General features: G+C 37.8%; 1 protein-coding gene across 2 annotated transcripts; it reads right to left on the bottom strand.

The window, feature by feature from the left end:
- Window positions 1-2,968: 2,968 nt before the first annotated feature.
- Window positions 2,969-15,706, bottom strand: LOC109104922 (syntaxin-17). 2 transcript variants are annotated; one of them, XM_042772596.1, is made up of 8 exons: window positions 15,583-15,706; window positions 14,777-14,969; window positions 14,408-14,473; window positions 11,777-11,999; window positions 11,565-11,674; window positions 11,428-11,478; window positions 5,672-5,758; window positions 2,969-3,997 (listed from the first exon to the last, which is right to left on the bottom strand). In XM_042772596.1, the coding sequence occupies exons 2-8, from the start codon at window positions 14,900-14,902 to the stop codon at window positions 3,761-3,763; spliced, it is 900 nt and encodes a 299-aa protein (XP_042628530.1). In that variant the 5' UTR covers window positions 14,903-14,969; window positions 15,583-15,706; the 3' UTR covers window positions 2,969-3,760. The 2 variants fall into 2 exon arrangements, with proteins under 2 accessions (XP_042628530.1, XP_042628531.1); XM_042772597.1 differs by lacking the exons at window positions 5,672-5,758; window positions 15,583-15,706.
- Between the last annotated feature and the right edge of the window lie 310 nt (window positions 15,707-16,016).

Below are 16,016 nucleotides of genomic sequence, written 5' to 3'. Positions count from 1 at the left end.
AAATTAAGATATTGTGTTTAACACAGATATTTTGAAGAATGTTGGTAGCCAAACAGTTTGAGTTCCTTTTGACTTCCGTTGTACTATTTGTCTGTACATTTGAATTCAATGGACCCAAAAATGTTTAGTTACCAGCATTCTTCAAATTGTCTTTTTTTTTTTTTTTTTTTTTTCATTCCGCATACAGGTTTGGAATGACACAAGGGTGAGTAATGATTTACTAACAGAATTTTTGTTGTTGTTCAGATTAACCTTGATCTAAAAGATCATGCATTTTAATCCAAATGTTCTGTCTTCGTGATCTAAAGTTGGGAAGCAATGACACAAAGAGGAAATATTGCCTTGTGAGCACCTCATACGCCATCTGCCCACCAACAGTGGGCTACCGCTTAACTGTGGCAGACCCAGATGACTAAACTGAGATGATAAAAAAAAAATTTTTAGGGTTAAGATAACAAATAAAGTGAGCCTATGGTTGCACAAAGGATGTAATTGCTCAAAAAGGCCTGATTTAATCAGTCATGTTTTCTTAAAATTTGTCAACAATCATTTGATTTTAGTGTAACAAAACTACATATATCCCAAAGTCAACAGGTTACATAAACACAGACAGTATGTCCTCAATGTACTGCAGAACCATACATTAAGGGTACAACAGCTTGTCACTATGGCAGTATCCTCAAAGATACATCTTTGTCACCTATCAAAATATTCATATTAGTGCCTTACTGTAAGACAAGATGAAGGAACAATTTTGCATTTCTGTCTTTCTGAGAGTATGGGGGCAGCAGCAGCATCTAAATGTCACTGACAGAGCTCATAAACAGACCCTACCTGAAGAGTGCATGCAGCAACATCTGCTACTTTAATCATAAACAACTAGATTCAGGCTGCAGTTTAAAAAAAAATTGCTACTTATAAGTGGCTTCTTTGAAAAATGAACTGATTACACTTCTTGAATGAAATTATTGGAAATGACCTACTGTTCATTGTTGTTATTGTTAACTAAAAGTATTAAATTCACTTTTAGTAATTGAAATAAAGCTGAAATTAAATCAAACCTAAATATTATATGAAGAAAAAAAAAGAAGCTTTCCATTTATGTATGGTTTGTTGGGACAGGACAATATTTGGCCGAAAAAAGCACAAAACTAAATTACTAAAAATTTAAATGAAAATTGAAAATGTAAAACACAACTCAAAAAAATTATAATAGTATATAAATAGTACTAAAATAAAACTGCCGTACACTTAAAATGCAGGTAAATTCAGTTTTCAGTAACCTTTTCAAAAAAGTTGATCTAATTTAAGTTACAATTCACCAAAAAATGTAAATTCCATTTACTTCAAAACCTGACTTACTTTCTTCTGTGAAACATAAAAAGACAAAAAAAGAACAAAAACAGATAAAATATTGTTTTGTGTGTACCACAGAAAAGAAAAAGTCATACAGGTTTGGAACGACAAGAGGGTGAATACATGGCAACAGAATTTTCGTTTTTGGGTGAACAGCAGAGAGATATTTAGGCCACAATCGTGTAGGGAAAACAGCTTTTTATATGTAGAATATTCAAATGACAGAGTACAAACTCTTAAAGCTGTCTTTCTACAATTTTTTTATTCAATATTTTGCAACTATTTCTAATTATAAACTTCTAGGGAAGCTGACCTAATGTGACTACAGTTTCCCCTCCACTATCCTTATCTTCAGACTTCAAAGAAGACTTTTATCTTTAGCTACGTCTTTATAGTAAAATGGAAATGATCTGAAGTGGGTGTTTAAAGGAGACGCAAGAAAAAGGGTCTCCGATGTCATGAAACATCTTCCCGCCCACAGCAGGAACCCATGACATCACACCTATGTAGATTACATCACAGAGCACCACAGATGGCCTGCCATATTTTCCATTTGAGTGTGCGAGTGTGTTCACACAGAATATGGAAAGCGCGACGTGTCTGGCACTCGACTGTGTGCAGGTCAGTCGCCTGGGACTTTCCCTCCCTGAGCAGCACAGCCGAACACATGCAGAGCTCAGCACTCGGGCTATCTCACTCGTGCATCACGCACAGGGTGGCTTGCATGTGCTGCTGGAGACGTTCATTCGCCCCTTCGTAGGGGAAGTCCAGTGTGTTGTGTTATGAGGAAGGCGTGGGGGCCAGTGTGTTTGTGAGGGGATCCCCCTGCTCACCCCAAAAAACAATGCGTGAGATTGGGAGAAGCAGCCGATCAGGACAAAAACAGAAAACAGATTTACCATTATTTTTCAAAAATGAGAAGTTGGTTTTTAGACTGCTTTTCAATGGCGCTGAATCTTTTGATAAAGCATACTTTGTGGTTCCTACAGACCATATAGTGTGAATCAGTACTACTATCAAATGCAAAAGAACCGAACGAGTGATAACAGACCATTTTTTGACAACTGAAACTAAATTAAGGGTCGATAAACCATAAAAGGCTACTGTTCTTTTCTGCTAGTCATTCAGGAACATAATCAAATAACATTCAAATGTTGTTTGTGCTAAAGAGGTCTCACAGTGCATTGATTTCAGTATTAGATTTCCCTCTCAGAGGTTTGTGTTATCAAAGCCTTCCAGGGAAACCTCACCCAAATCTATCAGCCACCCCAGCAGCACACAGAAAGATACATGAAACACATGAGCAGCCTGGGTAAACCCAGTTTAGCAGGATGTTTTATCTAAACCTGAGAGTTGTTGATCAGATTCATCTTGATCAGATGTGTTAACTGCTAAGAAAAACAGAAAAGATCATAAAGTGTGAAGCATCGGTATTTCCACAATTACAGCATACATCTTCAATGTGCAATTATAATTTATTCATCTCATCTTCTGTATGTATAGTTAAAAGCCTTAAGCTGTAAGTATTAAAGATAAAGATCTATTCTGTTATATTAATAATATTTGAACAAACCATTAAATGTGTATATTAATTATCCATTACAGTGGCTTATTAAGTGTTATTCAAATTTCATTTATTTTTAGCAGCCTGAGACATTATTAGATATCTGAAATATTTCATTCATCAAAAGTTAAGGCAAAGTAAGTATCCATGGTCTAGACACAATGAGCTCGTCAGACTATGGAAACTGTATCATAATTTTAACTTCATAAATTTTCATTGATAATGATGTGTATTAATAGTTCATTCACAGTGTACTGAATTTCTCACTATTGTGCAACGTATCATTTATATCTACTCATAAACCATGAACAGAATTAAAAAGAAATCCATCATAGTTACAATACTGCACAGGGGCATTTTAAGTGTTTATCATGGAATTCTGCAATAACTTTTACAATTTTAGCACAAAAAATTTACATAATTGTAGTAAACAGAACCATATCACCTACTGCAAATCCTCAGTATGCATAACAAATCTTAATGTAATATAGTTGACACTCTTATACAACAATAATCTATGATCTCTAACCACCTCTAACACCTACAGTAACATTACCGCTACAAAGGTTGATCAGCTGATCGGCAGCATGTCAGATGATGGAATAAGGCCTTGTTTGCTTTGGCATAGAAATAAATGATGAATTAAGGCAAAAGGAAAATTAGCAAGTCCACTCGTTGTAGCATGTCGCATATGCATGTTTGCACTGCGTGTAGGAGTTATTCTGCAGTTGTGGTTGTTTTATGTGCATTGAGCGTCTGGTGTTTATTTCAGAATGCGCGTGGGTCGCCAACTCCGCCGTCTCGTGGCCTCCTCTACAAAAACAAATGTGCTTGAGTGTGTCACTGAGTGTCGTTCTTACTGTTGTTGTTGCTCTTAAGCTGTTGTAGCTTCAGGGCGATACTTTCTTTCCTCTTCCGTTGGATCAGGTTGCCTCCGGCAAAACCAAGCAGTCCACCCCCCACGGCAGCAGCGACCCCCGCCATTTTAAATCCCGCTAAGAGTCCCAGCGGTCCTCCTAGCACTCCTCCGACCACTGCACCCGCCACGGGCAAAACCGCCAGCTTCAAACGAGCCGCCTGTGGAAAAAAAGCACACACACACATATATATAACAATTATTATTATTATTATTATCCTAGCTATGACAATTACTTAATTATTAGACAATAATTATTAAATAAAAATTATTATAAATTATTATTCTAATATTATTAGAAATCCTCTTTATTATATCATTTTCAGGTTTTTGTACACATTTCTGCATCTTTGTTGTACCACATGAATTTTTTCAAATATTAAGTAATACAATATTTAAAAAAAAAAAATTTAATATGCTTTTTTTCTTCATTATATCATGACAATTTTCCTCATGATATTTTTGACTTGATGTCTAAAAAAAAATTTAATTCTAAAATAAAATACATGCTCATTATAGAAGAGCTGTGTTCAACTCATTGTGTATAAATTGCATTCTGTATGTATTTTTGAGTAAATGAATACAAATGAGCCTCACGTCACTGACCCACATGCAGTGTGCATGAAAGCATCAAACAGGTTAGAAATGAATCATTTAGGTGGTATCAATGTCTCAAATCGGTGTTTGAACTAACACATTTTTCATGTGCTATTTTTCTGATAACCAAGCAATTATAAAGTCTTTCATGTCCAGTTTACAGCCAAACAGAAGCATATACAGTCATATGTAAACACACGCACAATATTAATCAGAGATCTGAGAAAAGAAAAAAAAAGCCACGATGAAATTGGATGTGTACAGATCAAACCAGACCTGGTAAATTAATTGATATCAGGTAAAAAGAAAAACACCTTTAGCCAGATAATTCTTTAATTAGCACAACGAATCAAGCCCCCCAACATGCGCACACACACACACACAATTTAATTTCCGTGAAGATATGTAAACTTTAAAGGCAGGGTTGGCCATCAAATGCCACCTTCTCATCTCTCCTTCACCCTTTCTCATGCTCTCGCTCTCTGTCATCTAATCATCTTCACAAGGCAGGGCTAACCGAGCAGTTAATTATGTCTGGAGAGAGAGAGATTGAGGAAGTAACTCATGTTATTCGTATACTCCTGAGCCAGCACTTTATGGACTGACTGTGTGTTTGTCAGAATATCTATGTCTTTAGCGGTGTGTGTGTGTGTGTGTGTGTGTGTGTGTGTGTGTGTGTGTGTGTGTTGACCACCCCCTGTCCTTTTCAGCAGTCACAGAGGTGGGTCCACTTTCTACATGGGCATCAAACAAAATGCTCAATAGAACTGCATTAACTCTCAACTCCAAAAAAGAGAAACATTTCAATTGAGTTTCAATCAATAAAACACATACAAACCCTCGATCACACGCAAACACACACGGCCAATGCCTCCATGTTTCACCCTTCCCTTGCGTTTTCTGTCAAAAGTTGGCACTCCGCAGCGTATGTATGTGTGTGTATGTATCGAACCCCCAGCAGGAACTCGAATGCTGTTTATAAACTCTCTTTAACACTCTTTAGACTTCCATGCGCTCACACACACACATCGACTCCCTGTGAGGGGCCAACCAACACACATCGATCCCTCTCCACTCCATGCCTTCCGCCACCATCGCCACCGCTCTCTCCTCTCTCTCTTAATTGTGGTTTCCTTGCGCTCTGAGGAGGATCAATGGGCTGATTGCGGGGTAGGCCGAGTGAAGCAGGGGGGTAGAGTGGAATCGATTCCCTAGCAGGAGTGTCCCTCTCCCCTTACCTTCCCTAGGCTCTGAGTCCCCTCCTCCACATTAGCGGCTGCTATGCTAACATTGGCCTCAATGCTGTCAATCTTCTCCTGCTGAGTCTAAGACAGAAAGTCACAAGTTACAGACTGTCCATACACACATACAAACTCCTTTTTTATTTATTTTTATATATATATTTATATGTTTATGTATGTATAAATAATTTGTATAGTATTTCTAACATTACATATATAACAAACATATGACATTATATAAACTCAACTATAAATTTACTAATGCATTATTAGAATCAAACGTTTGACCTGTTAATATTATTTAATGGACCTAAACTAACATGAACAATGAACAGTTGTATTTTTATTAACTAACATTAACAAAAATGAATAAACACAGCAACAAATGTCTTGCTCAATATTAGTTGATGCATTCAATAATGTTATTGTAAGGTGTTATTTACATTTAACAGAACATCGTACAGTGTGTGGGAAATATACTGTAGGAGTTGCAAGTGGTCACAATTTCCTGTTTTCACCAGTTCTACTTCATTCTCTAGTCTCTATTCATTTTTATAAGAACAAATATTACATAGAACAAATATTAGTTAGTATATAAAATTCAAACTTTACATTTTGTATTGTTTTATACAATATAAATTCAAAATATAAAATATATATTTTATACAAGTGTTTATATCAATTATATTCTAAACTTCTACATAAATAAAAGCTCCATATATAATAATTAAGAATGTACAATATTTAGAAAAATGCTGTTTAAAATAATTTTATATGGCATGTCAAACTGCAGAAAAGTGCTGATCAACTGCCCATATGTGTCTACAATCATTTAATAACCAATAATAAATACATAAATAAATAATTAGATAAAATTAAAACAAATAAATAATCTTTGAATCCCATCAAATATACAAAAAGCTCATAAACAGTAAAAAGCAGACAAAGACATGCTCAGTAATCTTGGTAGTGGGTAGCTGGGGGTTTAAGTGCTGGGGCAGAAGGATGAATGGGAGGGGGCTGGTTGTCGGGGGTAACTGGGTGGTCTGTCGGAAGCTTATGAAATATTCAAAGAATGGCAGCTGTCTCTCTGTCTAAATCAGTGTGCGCTCTAAGTAATCACTACACACAAGTGCATACGTAAACACACACACACACACACACCCAATAGGGACGGCTGGAAAAATCTTCTTTAACTCTCCAGCACAGAGTTACATGAGCCTGGCACCTGCCTCTGTGTAGCATGTGTTTGTGTGAAAAGAAATCTGTATTTGCATTGCTCTCTGCAGCTCATGGCGACTGTAAAGTTAGTGTTCTTCTTCTGCTTCATTTTGAAATAATTTGTGTGTATGTAAATGTGTCCTGAGTGTGCTTTCTCAGGGCTCAACAATAAGGACGGCTTTAGAGAGTTTCAGATCAGTTGATGGACTGGCTCTATCTGACCAGTGTTCCACTGCCATTAAATCTTACATGTGTTGATCCTGAATGTGTTTTTACGCCTTGCAGACTTAAACATTTGGTTTTCTGACATGTACTGTTCCTGAGAATTTTTCAAATGTCACCAAATGTTAGATTTTGCTGTTATTTCAAGATTGATAATCTTGAAAGCATCAGTGAGAAATTATGATATGAAAATGATAAAAAGAATATTAATCAGTAATGTTTCAAATTGCAAACCATTATTCCAGATCATATAATGTATATAAAAGACAGTCAGACAGACAGACAGACAGACATTTCACTATTACAACTGAAATATCGATAAGATTTTAGCTTCAAAAATGGACAAACGATGTGCCTGTGGTACTTGTTACACTGATTCCAGGTATCCTGAAAGGATGGGCAATGGAATTAATTTTATTCTATTTCCTAAACCCAAACAAAACAGAGCAAAATATCTCAAAGCATTCACCACTAATCCCAATGAAGAAAAAAAAAATCATTTTCTTGTTGTCATACGCTCATTAAGTTACAATTTAAATTTTATTCAAATTAATTATTATTACATTTTTATTGTTATGTTGTGCTTCAGCAAAGTATCACTTGCCAAAACTAGCTAACGTTAAAGTTAGTCACTCCATGCTGAGGTACAAACCTAAATAGCGAACTGTTCTTGTGTCTTGTACAGTGTAGGGCAAAAACACATAAACAAAGGTCTACATTTCACTGTCTCTTCATATTAAACTGGTTCAATAAATGTAATTGTACCCTGCTATACATGAACAGTGTTGATCCAGGATGTTGTTATCTGCAATCGTGATGAACGTAACATGAGGCTTCTCCCGCTTGCATTGTGATCTGTAAACCCTCGCTTCCAAATTAATACCCACAATATTTATTTTTTAATATTTTATATATCCCTCCATGGCATATTTAAGTCCCACTTGAATGGTGGTCCTTCTGTGTCCAAAATGTATCAAAAAGATATAGGGAAAAGATCTTCACACTGACAGCTATCACTGTAAGACAGCTAGCAACTGTTTGTCCGAGTTCACAACAGTAACTAAGGGGGGCGGGGCTTACTGATAGGTCAATTAAGCCTTATTTCTGTTGCTTAAATAATGGCACAATTCATCATCATCAGTAGAGGACAAGCCAAAACACTCATCACTAATCAAAATCCTATAAGCATTTATCATTTATAGTCATCTGCACACACCTTACCTCCTAACACTGTAAACAGACTATTTTAAGACACTCACTAATGACTGGGTACCAAAGCTATTGATGGCTTTCTTTATCTCTCCTCCCTCCCCTCAGGAGTAGATGATAATCAGCACCGTCTGCTCGCAAGCAGCATGGATACTCAAGAGAACACACAGTCACACACACAGACCTCCTGGGTTCATCTTTGGCTCAGTGTTAACGGAATAAACTATACTGTGGGTGTCCTCTACAGAGAGGCAAGCGCTAATAAGGCTGGCTATCATATTATACTTAGCACTATCCAGATCCCATCCTCGTTCCCCAAGAGTGTCAAGTGATTACTGACAGTCACGATCAACTGTAACTGATATTAATCTTTTGTTTTGTAGCCATGAATAAGCTTAAAGGAGCTTGCTGAATGACAGGAAACATACTCAAATGCTATATTAAAAGGGGTACTTTTGAAGCATTTTTCCCTTAAGTTCGCTATTAAGCGAGGGCTGGTTTTGCAACAAAAATATCTCATGGTGATGGGGATACTTTTAAAAGTCATGCAGTACATTATTACATTACCTATGCAGAACCTATGTAGTACAATTTAGTTGCCTGTGATATGCTCCTTAAAAGTGATAGTACACCAAAAAATGAAAATTCTGAAAATCATTTGATGGGGTTAGTGTCTTTCCCTGTACTGCAGTATCTTCTGAAGAGGAGGTAAATCATTGATTGAGATTTTTGTGAGAATTATTATGTTGAAACAGTTGCGTTTCCATTGACTTCCACTGTATGAACAAAAAATACGATGGAAGTCAATGGCAATCTATCTATTTGGTCACAAACATTCTTCTTCAAAATATCTTCTTTTGCTTTATGCTGAGAAAAGAAAGTCATTCAGGTTTCTCATAACATGAGGGTGAGTAAATGATGACAGAATTAAACTAAATGTCTCCAAACTAAATGTCTCCAAACTTATCCTGTCCAGTCATCCTACTACTTGCCCACTGGATCCGATCCCCACTCACCTCCTTCAAGCGATTTCTTCTTCAGTCATACCTTCACTTACTCACATTATCAACTCCTCTCTTCACTCTGGAACATTTCCCTCAGCATTTAAGCAGGCTCGGGTAAGCCCACTGCTGAAGAAACCATCTCTAAATCCAGCACTTCTAGAAAAACTACAGACCAGTATCCCTTCTTCCATTCATTGCAAAGACACTCGAACGAGCTGTGTTCAACCAGCTCTCTATGTTTCTTGTACAGAACAACCTCCTGGACAGCAATCAATCTGGCTTCAAAAGTGGCCACTCAACTGAGACTGCCCTGCTCTCGGTTACTGAAGCCCTGCGACTGGCAAGAGCAGCTTCAAAATCCTCAGTACCTCATTTTGCTGGACCTGTCTGCTGCTTTTGACACTGTTAATCACCAGATTCTCCTATCCACCCCTCAGAAAGATGGGCATCTCTGGAACCGCACTCCAGTGGCTTAACTCCTACCTGTCTGATAGATCCTTCATGGTGTCTTGGAGGGGTGAAGTTTCTAAGTCACAACAACTTGCTACTGGGGTTCCTCAAGGCTCAGTACTTGGACAGCTTCTCTTCTCCATCTACATGACGTCATTAGGATCTGTCATTCAGAAGCATGGCTTTTCCTATCACTGCTACGCTGATGACACTCAACTCTACTTCTCATTCCCCAACCAGATGACCCGACGGTAGTTGCTCGCATTTCAGCCTGTCTGAGTGACATTTCTAGCTGGATGAATGACCATCACCTTCAGCTCAACCTTACTAAGACTGAACTGCTGGTGGTTCCAGCTAACCCATCGTTCATCACAACTTCTCTATACAGCTGGGTTCGTCAACCATAACTCCTTCCAGGACAGCCAGAAACCTAGGAGTTGTGATGGATCATCAGTTAAGCTTCACAGACCATATTTCTACAACGACCCGGTCCTGTAGATTTGCCTTATTCAACATTAGGAAGATTAGACCCTTCCTGTCAGAGCAATCCACCCAACTTCTTGTCCAAGCTCTTGTTCTCTCTAGACTGGACTATTGCAATGCTCTCCTGGCGGGCCTCCCTGCATGTACTATCAAGCCTCTGCAACTGATCCAGAATGCAGCAGCGAGGGTTGTCTTCAATGAGCCGAAAACAGCCCATGTTACTCCTCTCCTCATCAGGTTACACTGGCTACCAGTAGCCGCTCGCATCAAATTCAAGGTACTGATGCTTGCCTACAAAACGACCACTGGCACGGCGCCAACTTACCTAAACTCACTAGTTCAATCTTATGCACCCTCCAGAAGTTTGCGCTCTGCAAGTGAACGACGCCGTGTGTTGCCATCCCAAAGAGGTTCAAAATCACTCTCACGGACTTTTTCCTGGACTGCTCCCAGCTGGTGGAATGACCTCCCGATCTCAATTCGAACAGCTGAGTCTTTACTCATTTTTGAAAAAACATCTAAAGACTCATCTTTTTCGCCTGCACTTAACCAACTAATACTAGTACTTACCTTTTTTCTTTTCTATCATATTCCCAAAAAAAAAAAAAAAAAAAAAAAAAAAAAAAAAGAAACTCTGGCTGCGTGTTCTGTACTAGACTAACTGAGACTTGTCATAGCACTTGTATACCGTTGTTGTTCTCGTTGATCTGATTGTTTCTACTGTTCTCATTTGTAAGTCGCTTTGGATAAAAGCGTCTGCTAAATGATTAAATGTAAATGTAAATTTAAACTTTTGGGTGAACAATCACTTTGAGACTGTGAGAGAGAGAGACAGACAGACAGTTTTCCAACTGCACATTGTTCTAATAATGGCTGCTATATCGCATGGCTTCTCATTAATCCTCGCTGGTTAGCACATGGCTGACAGACTGTCACCAATCTCTTTATGTCTTCTCAATCACACACACACACACACTGCTGGGATCAATACCACCTTGTTGGCTCTCAGGAGACAAAGCCATTTGTCTGATAGCTCTGCCAAACCTAAGGATTTTGGTCACCACCTTTTATCAACACACATACCACACATCTCTCTTCTTTCTTTCTTTCTTTCTTTCCAAATAAGCAAAGAATGAATCATTTCCATAGATGTGTGATACTTACATGAACAAGAGTGGCAAACTCATTTACTAAACCATTCAGCTCCAGTAGGTCCTAAACAAACAAACCACAACAGTCACACACACTTAATGTATTTGTATTCAAATATACTTGTGTTTGTAAGTGTTTGTGTGTATTACCTCAGCTAAAGAATCCCAGGACTCGGCAGCGTTCTGTTCTGGAGGGATTTCAGGCAGGAGCAGCTGTGTTTGAGTGACAGGGGAACCGGGTACACCTGTATAACAGTCTCCTAACCCATAACATGAAAAGTGAAAATGTTTGAAAAAAAAACGATAATTAAAACACATCCTGAATAACTTAATAAAACACAGACACTCTCAGAAACACATACTGTGCAACGTATCCGAGGCAGTGCTGGTAGTTTTGTGAAAGTCTTTGCCAGTAGTTGGAGCATCCGGCCTATTGACTGCATTCGAGTGAATCCAAAGGAACTCCTGAATGGCAGTGGAAGCTCGATCTTTGATTGGCTGAACAAGTTTCTTCAGAGCTTCAGCATCAGCACTGCGGACCCGCCCACACAACTTCTCCATCTCCCGCAGGTTCGATCGCAACTGCTGCAAAGATGAAAAGTGAAAGTCTTTGGGATAACAGGATCCATGGTTTCATTCAAAACCTCAATATAGTATTTTTCTTCATACGCAAATGTGACCTGTTCAATTGAACAAAAAATGCATATAAAACAAAATGGAATATATAACACTGTTAATGATAGTTTAACATCTTAGACCCTAAAATTTTCAAATGTGAAACCCAAAATTGTTCACACTTTTTTTCTCTCCATGCGAGTACAACAACACATTTCATCCACTGCCAACATCTCAGTGTTTGTGAGTTTGCAAAAAGAGTTGGTAAAATTAAAAAAAACAATAATTTCCCATTGCTTTTCCATGACCTTTACCGTTGTTCATGATTACTGGATAAGGTTTTTTTTTTTGTTTGTTTTTTAATAATTGTACAGAAATTACTGGGAAAGGGTTGTATTTGAGTTGTTGATCTTCTTTTAAATTATACTGTCCTCTCTTGATGGTCTTCATAATGTTTGACAAATAAAATATTGTTACCAGAAAATCTAGGGGGAAAAAATATATTCATTACAGAAATGCTCATGATTTTTCCCAATACTTTTTAAGGTTGTTTTTTTTTTCCATTATACAGGACTGGATATCACGATTTCAAAATTCTCGAATTTTTCTAGGTTTTCCATGTGCAGAAGCACTCTGTGATTATTTATTTTCTCATTAATTACGAACCAGATTTTGATGAAAACCTGAATCTATACATAAAAAAGAACTGGTGCTTTCCATCAGCTCACGTCCAGAAGCAAACATCTAGCAGGAATTACAGATCAATTCATACGTACTGAATACAGAGGGCCGAGCTAACAGCCGGCCAATCAAAGCTTTCAGCTCAACTGCTCTCATTTCACACTCTGAATAACCACACTCAGGGTCATCCCTCTTAAATGATTCACATACACACACAACACTAAAAGCATTACTAATGAATGCAGCTTGCGTTTTAATATAGGATGGGGACACAAAATAAATCTTAATCTGGGTCAGTCCACCCCAGCCCCCAAAGCTCCTTCTATAGGTGTGAGATGAGAGCAATCTTGGGGTTTTTCCTCTCTTGCTGTCCCTGGGGAGCTACTTTAACAACGTCTGTCTTGTTTCCGTCTATTGTCAGTCGTCCACATCTCGCTGACACAGAAACACTTGCAGGCTCTCACACACTCTCTGCAGTGGTGGACACAGGAAAGCTCTCTGGGATCTCTGGGGGGACCAGACCTGGGTGCTAAGGTCATACACACACACACACCCATGGCACATAACACACTCCAAGCATTGCCCCATGAGAGACCCAGACAGACTCTCAGAAACATTAACACACAGGTTACATGCTTGTCTGGCCATTAGATAGAGAAAAGACATCACACGTACACCATCACGTACACCAGAGACCTGAGTCAAACACGGCACCCATTCACTGCAGAGGATCCAGTGGTGAGCAAGTGAAGTAAACATACATTTCTCTAACTCTGTTCCGATAAGAACTTCATCTACATCTTAGATGACCTGAGGGTAAATACATTCTCAGCAAATTTTCATTTTTGTGTGAGCACTTCCTTAATATGTAATGTTGTGTATAAAAAAACAAGTTATTTATAGTAGAATGTACAAGCTGCTCTTTATCATACAATGAAAGTGAATGGTGACCATGGCTGTCAAGCTAGTTTTTAAGTTAACTATTATTAGCAATTTCTATTTCAAACCACTGTGATTGTATTGAAGGCAGCAGGGTGAGGTAAAGATGACAGAACTTCAATTTTTGGCTAAATAATCCCTTTTAACTGTGCCCATATGATGTTAAGATTTATTATGCAATTTAACCATGGCAACAGTCTGTTACATCACTAAGAATGATTTGTCTGAGCAACATTCCACAGTGCCTTGTGGCACATGGGAATATTTTCAAACCAGGTCACTACCCTGAGAAAACCAACAATAAAATGGAGAGATATTTTTTTGTGAACTGAAACAACACATATGAATCCAAATCCCACTAGTCGTTAATGGTAATTGTTTCCACACTTTGCGACCATGACTTTTCCAGTCATTTGCATGTGGATAAGGATTTTTACATTTTACGGAAATTGAACTCTAAAGAATAACTTATAGACAAAGAAATACTACGAAAGAGCATATCATGTCGGAAACAGTTGTGCTTCTTAATATTTCTGTGGAAATCATGATACAGGGTTCTTTGATTAACAGAAAGTTCAAAATGTATTTTGTAACATTACAAATGTCTTTACAGTCACTTTTGATCAATTGAACACATCCTTGCTAAATAAATATTTCAACTTCTTTAAAAAAAAAAAGAAACAGTGCTATAGTTATCATTGTAATTTCACATTTAAATGTGAATGTAAAAAAAATGCTTTATTACAATTTTGTTGTACCTGGACAGTGCGGCTGGAGTTGATGTGCTCTTGGTGGAGTTTATCCCACTGACTGTTTCTCTGAAACTGTGAAAAGGAAGCTTAGTTAATCTGACAGCTTTATCTGTTTATGTACATTTAATAAAATCTCCTCATGGTCACAACCTTCCCATGGCTGTGCAAGATCCCCCAAACCCTGTTATTCTATTCTATGTTCCTCGAGCAGGCTGACCGTGAGAGATTTCAGATACACCATCAGCTCTTCAGCACTCGACTCCCTATGGTGACCACACACACAGACACATGGCGCTCTCTCTGTTGACCATATGCTGAGTTTTGGGTGTGATGTGCTGGGCTTTGCTGTTGCTGTTCATGTGTGTGTGTTTGTACCTTTTCTATGTTGTGCTGGTGCTGGTGCAATCTCTCCAGGTCAGTGGGAATGGCCACTTTAATGAATTTCTGAATGGGGGGCTCCAGGCGCAGAAGTGGAAGCCTTCCAGCCTCCTCCACCATCATGACCGGCTCTTATGACCTCTTTTATAAGGTCACAGGCTTAACGAATCCATACGCACTCAGTCTTCCTCTAAAAGACAGACAGAGATAATGTGACAGTAAAACCATATATGAAGTTTTTTTTTTTTAAATATTAAAAATGTATATTAAAAGATAATACAGTATTAAGTTGGGGGAGGGTAGTTTGGGGTAGTTTTTCTCTATCAGAAAGTTAAATAAATTAATTAACAGTACTGGTTAGTATCATGGTACAATGATAGCAACAGGTGGTAATATTATGGTACTTTTGATATAGGCTTTTCCATGGTGAATGCATAATTTTGTACCATATTATTTACACTGTACTCTAAGATACTTCACAGAATATAGTCCAACCACATGGTAATGTGGTATTACCATGTTATATGTGTAGAAAACATGGTAAAACCAAAGATACTAAAGAACAAGTGTCACACGTCAACAACATTATGTCAGATGTCAGACTGTTACACTATCAATGTTAGTTGGACTGTGTTCACATTTTCATGCTCAAAATAATACTTTTAATAAGCCTAGGGCTAACAGATGAGTATAAGTTCAGCTAGCTTGCTACACTCCCTCAACAGAGACTTTATTCAGCTCTGTGATTGTAAACCACATACTGAAACTGTCTTTTTTCAGTTTCATTAAAAGTCTTTCCTTACCTGTCGAGAAAAGAGCGAAGCCCTGCTGTCGGTGATTTTAGTCACTGTCGCTAACTTTGTGTTTGTAAACAGTTGCGCTGTGTGCAACTACAAAATGTGTCCGTCTATGTCTCTTTGCGGAACTAAAACTGTTTTTAAAGAGTGAACGTGCTGGTCAGCTTTATCATCCAGGAGAGAACACACTTTACAAATAAACAATGTTTAGTTACGAAAAATGCTAATTGTTGCATATGAAATAGCAAAGGTAAATACTTGAGTTTTTTTTTTCTGGGAGAAGTAAACTATATAATATTTAATGTCTACATTTGGACTTGAAAAGCTATTTACAATACTTATGAAATGTTTATTTTCAAATTTTACCATTTGAATCAGCGTAGAGAGAGAGAGAGAGAAATTTGAAAAACGTGGCATTTTCTCTTTTTTACATTACATAA

Source organism: Cyprinus carpio, chromosome A16 (genome assembly GCF_018340385.1).
Source record: "Cyprinus carpio isolate SPL01 chromosome A16, ASM1834038v1, whole genome shotgun sequence".
NCBI classification, from domain to species: domain Eukaryota; kingdom Metazoa; phylum Chordata; class Actinopteri; order Cypriniformes; family Cyprinidae; genus Cyprinus; species Cyprinus carpio.
The sequence above is the reverse complement of the archived record's forward strand: the minus strand, read 5'-3'. Positions and strand labels throughout refer to the sequence as shown.